The sequence below is a fragment of the Glycine soja genome, chromosome 9 (genome assembly GCF_004193775.1).
Source record: "Glycine soja cultivar W05 chromosome 9, ASM419377v2, whole genome shotgun sequence".
Lineage (NCBI taxonomy): Eukaryota > Viridiplantae > Streptophyta > Magnoliopsida > Fabales > Fabaceae > Glycine > Glycine soja.
In genome coordinates this window covers 6,897,552-6,909,822 of record NC_041010.1, presented here as the reverse complement: position 1 = coordinate 6,909,822, position 12,271 = coordinate 6,897,552, and the positions used below count along the sequence as shown (strand labels likewise).

Genomic DNA, 12,271 nt, shown 5'->3' with positions numbered 1-12,271 from the left:
TTCCTTCTTCAGCTGGGTCAGTATGTCCTCCATAGCTAACTGTGCCATCTCCAATGAGTTGTTCACCACGTTCAAGCTCCTCCAGCAATCTAAACTTCCAAGGAACTGCATTTAAACATACAAATATTTAAGACAAAATGGGCCAAATTGTAGCTTAATTGTTTGTTGGGATGAACTACAATCCTATTGGGGAAGGGAAGGGGGGGTGCTAAACAAAATTTTAGTTTATATATAGTTTAGTCAAAATGATAAACTAAACTTCAGAATAATTGTAACTAAGTATATGTCAAAATATACAAAACTTAACTAACAAATCTAAAATCTTAGCTAAGAGCCTAAGAACATAGTTTGTCCAAAGCCTCATTAGAGCAGGAACATCTTCATGATGAAACTTGATCAATATTCAACAGCAAAAGAATACGACAACAAGAATAGTAGAGCAAAACATGTAGAATATATGTAATTCAAATGCCCAAATCATCTTCAAGATACTTGCATGATGATTTGTAAATCCATTCCCCAATTCCCGTTAGTCTACAACAATAAATAAGCAACTATAAGTCTGAGATCATTTGGCAACAGTCTGGCAAGACTTTAGTTGAAAGAAAAATGTAAAGATTAATAATTATTTACAAGCTGCAAGTAAAAGATATGCAAAGAAAAATGAACCAAGAGTTAGCAATTAACTAAGAGAAAATTAACAATATAAATCTGTCTCAATCTTAAATAAGAAATAAAAATGTTAGTCTTCCATAGCTAGTCACTTTAAATCACAACTCAAATGTGCTTTAAGACAAAAGTCAGCAGAGATTTCAAATAACCACAGATGTTTTAAGTGGTATTAAAGCATACTCCAATTGATCTAGCCTGTGCAATCAAAAATGATATTTAAAGACGATATATCATCCAAATGTTAGCAGAGATGTCCCCTCTTAGAGTATACCATCCAAATGAGATTATTAGACTCTCTAGTCCCATCAATGGACTTTAAAAGCACTAACCTGTAGCTATGATTTAAATTGAAAATAAAATGCTTTATCTTATTTCACAAACAACAAGAAGAAATCAAATTTTCAATAAAAGTGGGATAAGAATAGCAAGGAGTAAAGGACAATTTTATTTTTTTTCTTACATATTGTAATGTCGATAATAGGGAGCATATGTTTCCTTCTTTCCCTTTAGACCATTGTTTTATCTTGTTAATCATCTACATTGTATGCAGAGATATATACTGGTAGCTTTAAAATTTTCAATTCCTTTAAGTTAATACTACTAGCACTTACGTATAGTAGGAGTTTGGCTTAAATAAGCTCTATTAAGATTAATTATGATTTCTTATATTTATCTTGTATTTTATATATCACATTACTTATCAAATTTTTTGGCTTATTTTTCCCCTTTTTTTACTTCAGGTTTAAACACCGCAAGGAATTAATGTTACCTCAATCCGCTGATCATTATTCCTACTAAATAAAAGAGCAGACAGTAGTCGGAAGCCCTTACAACAAGGGAAGGAAAGCTTGTTGTGTGTCACTGCAATTGCAGTGTAGGTATGCTAAACTATGACTTGTTACTTTCTCTTTTATTAATAATTAGAACCAAGATGAGGTGGCCGATGATTCTTTACTTTCTTTGAATGAGCTTGTAAATGATAGAGGTGAAGTGATTGGGTTTTCATGCACCATACCAAAGTTTTCATATGCTAATAATAAATTCCTACATAGCTAGATTCACCTAGGAGAACTGCAAAACATCAAATAAATAATTCAACTATTTAATTGTTGATTTAATTGTTACATGACAAACAATTGCTAACAAAATTTGTTAATGTAAAATTATTTGTGCCTGATATGGTCACAACTAATTCTTGGAGAAATAATGTTGTGATTCATATAACTTTGGAAAAACTATTTGGTGGTTACTTATAATTTTGTCTTGATTGATTTAATTAGGTGGGAGCATGATTCCATAACCTTTAACCATAAATTTCTTCTACCCCACCATTCTTGGGCAGTTTGGGCTTTTGCTGATAAGATTTTTAAAGGTTCTTCTAGTTTTGGGCTTCCAGTATGTATTGGGCTGCTCTTTTGAGTTGATGTGCAGCCTAAAATATTTTATCCATCCAAGAATATCTTAATCCTCCTACTGTTTTTTTCTTTGTTCTACGTGAACTCTATTATAAAAAATGGAGAAAACAAAAAGCGACAACCTACAATATTTTATCCATCCAAATGATAATGGTGTATAATCCCAATGTGTCAGAAAAGTGATTTAAGTAAACAAAATGGAAAGTACCTCTTTACAGCAAGGTAAAATCACTACTTTAAAAAGATCATATAATGATTTTCGAACCACTTTATCATCATCACCAATACGCTCACGAAGTTTTTCTACAGTAGCATATTTGTGCAACTTCTATTCAGTTGGATATCTGGTGAATAAATCCTTAATACCAATCAATGCATCTGTAATTTAAAGGGTGGAAAAGAAATAGTATTAATATGAGGATTACCAAATTTAAATGAAAATTTGAATGCTTAACTAGATTAAATAACGCAATGACATTAATATGTGATATTACAATTCAAAAAGAATAAGAGTACATTAGGAATAGAAACCAAGCCAAGACATTAAATCAATCAAGACATGCCATTAGATTAACTTTCATAAAATCCAAGTAATATAATTAATGGTTGCTTAATTTTATTTTTGACAGATTTGGAAATAATGATTAATATTGACACAGTGCCCATGGTACTGATTTTTTGGCTTCAAGCTTAAACTCGAACCAACTTGAGCTATCATTCCTCAAAAATTTAAAACTAATCCAGAACCAAGGTTTTTGTTTGGTGTTTCAGCTCCAAACCAAGGTTCATTGTTATTTGAATTCATAAAATTTTGTTCAACTCAGCTTATCAAGAATAATATTTTTGAAGATTTTCTGGGTTTAAAACATACAAAATTTGTTCTATGGTTCTGTAGAGGATTAATGACACTAATAAGTACATTTAAAGGCAATTAGATGATTACAATATATTATAAAAAATAAATATACCTCTACGAACTTTTGGATTGTGATGAGATGTTTGCTGGAGAAGTTCTTTTAAAGTCAAACCTTTCTTGTTTACAGCCAAACCTGCCTTCTCTACCGCACTTTGAACATACAAGTCATAGATGAAGAGCTATACCTTCACTACTATCAGAGTAGCAGTCAAATACCTTAGGTTTTCAATGACATTTATAGCATGTATTGGCATGTCCATATGGGGATAATTTGAGTTATCTTTTCTCATAAAACAAGTATAGGTCAGGTTAACGATAAATGAAGGTGGTTCTACCTGATTATCTGGCAACAAGTCACATGGAAAAAAAAATCAAGAAAGAGCCACAATCGATGGTGATCATTTCTATAGGCCTAAAACTAAATGTACATTGATCAGAGGGTGATATTACAAAAGCATAAAGAGGATTGCAGATAAATCCCATCCCAGGACACATTTATATTAAATAATCAATCAAACTGGTTCTCACCTAATATTGACAAACTCAACCATAACCTTTCACTGTCCTAATTACTAGCCAACTATAAAAATGATGACTAGTCGTCTAGTCCATAATTCTACAAAATCATACTACACTATTTCAGTAATTCACTGCATACGGTTGACAATCCTTTACTTTTAACTATTTTCTCATAAACAAAACAGCATGAAAATTCCAAGTTAACCTGATCAAAATTACCATAAACAAGGAAAGAATATAAATATGCCAAAGAAATGGCTAAAGAGGATTTCACCAATAGAAGCTGTTAACCTAAAGAGGTTGCTGCTAATCTGAACTTTGGTGTCATAAGTTGCTCCAGCTTCCAATTAGCAGGGTTCCCATAGGACCTCAAGAGGATTTCACCACTGGGTGGGTTAGCAAAGTCAAACACGGCCCCATAGGACCTGCGCAGTGGTTCCCATCTTTGTTGACTCTTCTGCACAACATTCCAATAACCAAATTAATTGCAACTAAAGAAGGTTTTATTTAAATATTGAACTTGAACTATCAAGTCAAATTAATAAACGAATTTGTAAATATAGCCAATATATATACATACCAAAATTGCTATTTCAATCTAATAATTTAGAAATTGTTACATTAAAAATTGTAGGTATGACTATGAGGTCAACCAAATATATATAATGCTTAGCAAAAGTATACTTAGACATGATCAGACTCCAAATACTAGTCTAGCATATATGATTTTTTTCCAACAATTTTACTAAAAATATCTTCACTTCCCCGCATTAATTTTGACTATGGGATAATAAATAGTATTGATTCTAAAAAAATTATTAAAATTAGTAAAAAAATCACAAAATCAATAAAATTTATATAGGAAAAAATTAGTAAAAATCACAATTCTTACCCTTTAATTTCCCTTTCTCAACACCAGCCAGTGAGAAACTCCATGGCTTTGTAAGTCCTTCATTCTGACAAGCAGTGTCAGCTAACTGTTACAATTTGCTCAGAGACTCTTTGATGCCGAAATCCTAAACATCGTTCTTGCACTCAACGCCTACGAGGTATGCTTTTTCTTCAAAGACCTGAAAATGCCAAATAATGATAAAATTGAAGAAGGAAACCGAAAAACGAAGAGAGAGAGAGAGAGAGAGTAGAGACCTCTCTTTCGTTGTGGAGCTTGAAGCGGTTATCAGAAAGGATGTCGTCTTCTTTCTTCTTTCGAAGCTTCGTTGTTGCTTTGTTTTTTTTTTTGTGGCAGAGAGTGACGGAACGGGAAGTGGTTCTTCGTAGAAGAATGTTCCAGTTCCACTCATCTCTTTCTTCAACCTTCCACCATAAGCTCTTCTCTTTTTCTATGTCGAAAACAGAAGACAACAAAATCCAAAAAATGCATATTCAAATAAAAATGATTAAAACAAGTAGCCTGTGAAATGGAATAGAGAAAGAACCTGCAAGCCTTGGGGAGAAAGCATGTGAATCTCGATGCGCGTGTATTTCTTGGAAAAAAAAATGAAGTGAAAGAGTAAATAAATGGTGATGAAAATGAAAGAGAAGAAAGGAACCCTAGGAAAAGAGAAATGAATGCGCAGTGAATGCTATTAATTAGCACTGGTAGCGGCGGGGAGTAAAGAGTGAGAGGGGAAGTCTAAGAGTTTGAGTATATGAAACAGTGGAGAGAGAAATGAATTTTTTAAAATAATGAAAAATATTCTAAAACGGTTTTTAAAAAACCATCTTAGAATGATAGTCTTTTAAGGCGGTTTTATAAAACTGTCCTAGAATGACAGTTTTCTAAAGCAGTTTTCGTACGACCGTCATAAAACTTTTGCATTTATTTACGAAAGTGTCATCGTGTTTCTTTCTAAGTCGATTGTTGATCAATGATGTAAAATCAACGTCGTAAAATGCGCTTTTCCTAGTAGTGCTTGGAACTCGAAACCACTTTGTCGATCCTAATTCTCGCATCGTTCACTAAATTATTATGTTTCACAGTGCAAATATTGATCATAAAATGTAATCAACTTATTTCCTATTACAATAATTTTCTTTTTCTATTTTTAAGTAAAAAAATCCAACCTCTTTTTTTTCCTTGATTTCTTCTTGACATGAAATGTCATTTGCAAGGTGGGGAAAAACATTACTCAAAAAAGAACTTTCGACAATAATTTTTTGACACATTTAAAGACGGTTCAAAAATGTCTTTGAAGCCAACAAATACTTTTCACGACAGTTCCTAAAAAATTATCTTAGAAAAACTATTATTCTAAGACAACTTTTTAGACAAATAATTGTCTTAAAATGGTGAAATTTTAAGTTGGTTTTCATTAAAAAAAATTGAGAATTCTAAGACAGTTTTTGGAAAACCGTCTTAGAATATTTATAATCTAAGACGGGTTTTCAAGTAACCGTCTTAGAATGTCTTTTTCAAAATAAAAAGTAAAAATAAAAAAAAAATTATGATTCTAAGACAATTTTTCCAAAAATTGAATTAGAATGTCTTTTTAAAAAAAAATTGTTGCCATATAAACAAACTCTAAATCAAAAAATGAGATTTAGTTACATAATATTCTCAAGCAGAAATAGTTATTCATGATTTTCATAAATAATTTAAAAATATGAGATATCATGTCATATAATTTTCCCAAGCATAAATAGTTCTTCATCATTTTCACAATATGATTCAATACCAAATTTACATACTTTTTCTATCAGATGCTAAAATTAATACAAAATTTTGTATGTAAATTAATGTGATAAAACTTCAATTCAGATTAAAGAATAACACAAAAAATCATAGAAAAACTAATATTATAAAATCTCAATTAGCTTGATAAAATTAATATTAATACAACATTGGCAAATGATAAAAACACATTCGTAAGCATTTTTACAAAATGATTCATGCAAAGTGTAGAATTATCCTGAAAAACAAAAACAAAATGTAGATTTTTTTTATATAGGGAGATCAGAATAAAAAGTAGTGTTAGGAAATAAAAGCCAAAATATTTAACATTTTTTTAGAACTAACTGGTCATTCTCATTACGCTAGTTTGCAACCAGACAAAAAAAATGGGGTTTTGTGATCCTTATGAACCTGTAGAACATTATTTTCTTAAAAGTCATAAGAATTAATTAGTGAAAATTTGGTCAATAGAAAGTATATAAAACATACGATCTTGTTTTCACCAGTCATACTAGATTCATCAATTGCAAGTGAATGGCCCATCATTAATACTCTATCATCAGGAACCTAAGTATGCCCATAGAGCTTTGGGGCTTAAAATCAATTTCGCAAAGAGTAGTTTTGGGGCAATCGGGAAGTCGAAACAATCGAAAAGGTTGCTGCAAATTACTTGAACCATAGAATGTTGTTTATATCGTTCCTATACTTGGGTATCCTGATTGGGGCAAACCCAAGGTGTAGTGAGTTATGGGATTCTATTATCAAGAAGTGTGAGAGAAAGTTAGCAAAATGAAAACAAAAAGACATTTCATTCAGGGGGAGAGTGACTCTTATAAAGTCAGTTTTAACATCCATTCTCATTTATTTCTTTTTGTTTTTCAGGGTCCCCAATAGAGTTGCAAATACGTTGGTGAGTTTACAATGTCGGTTCCTGTGGGGAAGAGGACTTAAGAAGAAGAAGATTGCATGAGTCAAGTGGGATATAATGTGTCTACCAAAGGAAAAAAGAGGGTTAGGGATCAAGGATATCAAGAGTTTCAATTTAGCTTTGCTTGGAAAATTAAGATGGAATCTATTTCATCATCAAGGGGAACTTTAGGCTCAGGTGTTGGATTCAAAATACGACAGATGGAGGATTATGGATGACAAAAGAAGAGGTAGCAACAAATCATTATGGTGGCAGGACCTAAAGTAAATGTTTTGACCATCGCAGGAGGGTAATTTTTTTCAAAATGGAATAGTTTGGAGGGTGGGGTGCGGAGATAAGGTGAGTTTTTGGGAGGATTGATGGAATGATGATGACATTTCGTTAATGCTAAAATACCCTAGGCTATACCACATTTCCTGTAAGCAAAAACAGCTTATTCAACAGATGGGAAACCCCACAGTTGCAGGTAGGGAGTGGAATTTTATATGGAGGCAATCTATGTTTGACAATGAAATTGACATGGCTGCTAGATTTTTGGGGGATATAGAAGGCAGCTTTATTCACCCAGATCAACAAGACAAGCGCATATAATCTACTATTGGGAGAATCGATAGATGAGAATCAAGATGGAGTATCTAAGGAGCTATGGAATCTAAAGATCCCAACCAAAACATCCTTCTTCGCTTGGAGATTAATCAGAGACGGCCTGCCAACAAAATTAAACTTGTGAAGGAAGAACTTCGAAATCAATGACCTCCTTTGCCCATTCTGCAGAAACAATGATGAGGATGCAACTCATTTATTCTTCAACTACAGCAAAATCCTCCCTATTTGGTGGGAATCAATGTCTTGGTTAAACATTTTGGGTGCTTTCCTGCAAAACTCAAGACATCACTTTCTCCAACATGCTCATGGGGGGTATGCTGGCCTAAGGGTTCACAGATGGCAGTGCTAGTGGATAGCATTAACCTGGACTATATGGAAGGATAGAAATGAGATAGTTTTCTCAAATGATAGCTTTAATGCTAGCAAACCGATGGATGATGCAATCTTTTTGTGTTGGTCATGGTTTAAGAACATGGAAAAGGGTTTTGGAATGCATTTTAATCAATGGTCGAGTAATCTGAGAGAGGGATCTTGTAATCAGGGGAGGGAAGCATACATAAGATCTGGGTAGCTTATAGCTTACAATATGAGTAGCTTATGGTTAGTTAATTCAACTTTTCAAGCTTGTATTAGGAAACCCTATGTCTACTAAACTTGAAAATTTTGTATTCTCAGTATCCCTGGTACTTTATATATATATATATATATATACTACCTTATAATTTGCTGGAAAAAAAAGTATGCCCATAAAGTAATTGGTGAACAAAGAAAATACTCAATTAATTTACAGACAAACTCAAATAACCTGTAACAAGTTCATTAGTATTTACTTCATTAAATATTTAAAAATTAAATTCATGTGAGACTTAAAAATTATCTAAGGGGGGTGTATTGGATTGGGATTTTGAGAGAATATTTTGACAAAAACAATCTTGAAGATTTTAAAAGATTATGTGGGATTGTATTGATTTTGTGGGATTTTGAAAGATTTTTTTTAAAAGACTTTTTACAATCAGGATTCTTAACCCAAGATTTTAATGGATTTCTAACACAGATTTTTAAGATTTCAAAGTACTTTATGGATTTTTAAGATTTTGAAAGATTAATACATTTTAAACAAAAAAATAACGGAAGTTACAAAAGTGAATGAAAAAGATGATAAATAAATTATAATGTTTGAATAAAGAAAATAAAAACGATAGAAATTTTAAACCTTTTAATAACAAAGTCATTATTGCCTAAAAAAATAATAACAAAGTGATTCTCACTTCATGTTCGCCTAATTATTAGCATTTCTCCACATATCTGAACCTATATTAGTCCTCCATATATTAGCATATTCTCGTTCCTGCTCTTGTGTTTGAACAATGGGTTCATGATCATTGTCTTCGTAATTTGGTAACACTGAAGATGAAGATGAAGACTCGTCAGTAGGTTCCACTAGAAATTCATCAGAACGACATTCTTTGCGAAGAAAATTATGAAGTGCTGCACATGCCAACACAAGCTCTGCTTGTGTTTTAAATAGAAATGGAGGTGCTGACTTAAAAATTGTGAACCGCGATTTAAAAATACCAAATATCCTCTCAATCACATTCCTTAAGGATGCATGCCGAAGATTAAATAATTCCTTTTCATTTTCAGGGTCATTACCGTGACCTGCAAAATCTTGTAGATGATATCGTACACCTCGATATGGGGCTAAAAATTTGCGTCGATTAGGAAATCCACAATCCACCAGATAATACTTACCTTGGAGCACTTTAAGTCCATTCTTCCTTGCCAAAGCATCACTTAACACCTTGGAATCATGTGCTGAACCCTCCCACCCGCTAAGAACGTACATGAATTCCAAATCAAAGTTACAAGCAGCTAATACATTTTGTGATATATTTCCATGACGATCACGATAACTGCTTACATCTCGTCCTTTTACTGATGCGGGAATATGTGTACCATCAATAGCTCCAATGCAATCCTAAAGTGTGTGTATCAATAATCATAAATATTATTATAATAATCACAATTATAATTATAATTTTGTTATAATTAGATAATGATCACATACCTTAAAATAAGGATAAAACCTTGTGCTTTCCCTTATTTTTGTAGGCACAGTTGAGCCTGGTCTAACCATTAAATCAGGTGCTAATGAGTTCAGAGCTTTCAAAATCTTGTGAAAATTTTCACTTGTAGCAAATTGTGATCGGCCAAATGTATTGCGGATTACACAATATCGAGTGTTCTGGCCGACAATCTGTAGGAATGATGCAAGCATTTCTTCAACACAAATAAATCTTGTATCCTCCAAAGGTGTTTTTTCTCTTATAATCGTGCACAACTTTCGAAATACATCAGGATACATCCTATATACTTGTCGAAAGATTGCAAGATCATCGTTTAATGCTTTGTGTATATAGTCATATCCCCGACTAGTAATTTGTCGTCGAGTTAATGGACGTTCAATATGTTCACCACGCATCATATTCAAAAACTGATTTAATATATCTATTAAAGCATAAATTGCCATCACATATGTGTATGTGGCTTCATAAAATTCTTCATTTGTTTCCTCGTCATCTATATCTTCATCATTTGTATCTTCATTATATATATCTCCATCCATTTCTTCGTTCTTTATGTCATGGTCATGGTTATAAGTCAATATCAAAGTTAATACAAATTCATATATAAAATAAATATAACTAAAGTTTAACCACAACAATTTAACAAAATATATAACCTAAATACTTCAACCATAATAGTTCGACCAAAAAACAAACCAAATATTTCAACCAAAATACAACCATAATAGTTCGACCAAAAAACAAACCAAATACTTCAACCAAAATAGAGACCCAAAAGATATAGTTCAACAAACTCACGATGTTTAAAATAATATGTTAATAATAGATGATCAAAATATTAATTATTCCCTAACTTAAAGTTTATCCAAGATGAGCGTTCTTCCGGTGACATCTTCAAGAAAAAATCCTTTTTTGCTTTAGTATTTAACAATTCAGCTGTCTTGAAACGCGTTATGTCATCCAAATTTGGAATTTCTTTTATAACATCCCAAATAATACCCTCGAGCTCTCTATCTCTATCTCTATCTTTTTCTCTTTTCTCCATCATGTTGGATATTTTTTCAAAATTCACAGCAATAGTCCCAATGCCAACAGAAAGATTTTCCAGAACGTTGTCTTGATTGTTGATCCCAACAGCGCTTGAACTCCCTCCATACTCGGATCTCCTTCGCTTGTGACAGTTTTGTTTTTCTATGGGAACCTCTGAATCTAAAGGGGGGTGGGATGGTGGACTTGGTTGGTTTGGTGATGGAGGCTGATATGCTGGTTCATAGTTATTTGGTGTTATGAATGTATCACTATTAGGATCATATGAAAATTCTTCTATCCCAACAGTTCTATTTTCTGGCTCAAAAGTTGTTGCATCAGTATCATCTGGATCGACTGATATAGAATTATTCCCGCTAGAAACTCCACCCCCAACAACGATCTTCAAATACTCATAATCAACCATACTTTTTCCTCGAAGTTTGCTGTGACTTGGGTGGGACTAAAAAAAAATCATTGTTAATATACTACAAATATTATAATTTACTAAATTTATAACTATTAATATATTTAAAAGATTATGAACTTAGCTCACCTTTAAGTAATCTTTCCATACATCCTCATGAGCAGTGAAAGTTTTTCCAATTGGGTCCCATCCAAAGCCAGAGTTGTTGCGCATAAGGGTTGACATCATGTTATACTGGTTTCGAAACCACTTCATCCGACTCAAATAATGACTATAAGTTTTAGGGAATTTAGTTTTTGCATTGAGTTGAGGAAGTATTATTTGTTCTACATTTTGTTTGCTAAGTGACCCATTGGCATCACACAATCCCCTATTCATAGCATCCACCAAGAGGTGCAACAACTCATTGGTATCCTCCATAGTCCAAGATACATAATTATCTTTGTCTCTACTCTTTCCTTTGTTATTTTCTTGTGAATCCCCCATTTGATCGCTAATATATATATAAGAAACTAGTTATTTGACAAAAATAGTTATTGTTTCCTAATTGTCAAAAGTATAGTGACTATATCCCAAATAATATACAATTCAATAGAAAAACCAATAAAAAACTACCTAATAATAAAATAAGGGTCATGCTAACATGCGCACTTAGGGCACATGTTAAGGATACTTCCAATAGTAACTATGTCTTAAAAGTTGTAAGAGAATGAACCTGGTAGTGGTTTGTGTCTTGTTCGGCAGGAGAAGAAAAAGTCTTTGAAAGATTATGAAAAGTCTCAAGGGTTTGGGTGAGATTGTTGGAGGAGTATTTTATGTGTATTTCTAACTAAAAAGTCTCTCAAAATCCATTCCACAAAAGAATCCATCAAAATCTATTTACTTTTGAATACCAAAAGACATTTTAAAAGTGGTAAGAAATCTCAATTGAATACCAACAGATTTTGTTGCCCTGAAAAAAAAATCTTTATTGTCTTAATTGAATACCACAAGATTTGTTTATA

At 32.4% G+C, this 12,271-nt stretch overlaps 1 protein-coding gene and 1 long non-coding RNA gene across 2 annotated transcripts; both read right to left on the bottom strand.

The window, feature by feature from the left end:
* Positions 1–2,200: 2,200 nt before the first annotated feature.
* On the bottom strand, positions 2,201–3,948 carry LOC114425759. Its single transcript, XR_003669278.1, has 2 exons — positions 3,056–3,948; positions 2,201–2,465 (listed from the first exon to the last, which is right to left on the bottom strand). It is a non-coding gene; the product is annotated as an uncharacterized LOC114425759 (long non-coding RNA).
* A 6,523-nt stretch (positions 3,949–10,471) lies between these two features.
* Positions 10,472–11,832, bottom strand: LOC114367620 (uncharacterized protein At2g29880-like). Its single transcript, XM_028324804.1, has 2 exons — positions 11,397–11,832; positions 10,472–11,303 (listed from the first exon to the last, which is right to left on the bottom strand). The coding sequence occupies exons 1-2, from the start codon at positions 11,751–11,753 to the stop codon at positions 10,653–10,655; spliced, it is 1,008 nt and encodes a 335-aa protein (XP_028180605.1). The 5' UTR covers positions 11,754–11,832; the 3' UTR covers positions 10,472–10,652.
* Between the last annotated feature and the right edge of the window lie 439 nt (positions 11,833–12,271).

Excerpts from the sequence above, each read along its gene's own strand:
- LOC114367620 (XM_028324804.1), bottom strand. The coding sequence starts at position 11,753 with ATGGGGGATTCACAAGAAAATAACAAAGGAAAGAGTAGAGACAAAGAT. Across the intron at positions 11,304-11,396 it reads TATGGAAAGATTACTTAAAG|TCCCACCCAAGTCACAGCAA; the intron begins GTGAGCTAAGTT and ends ATTTTTTTTTAG.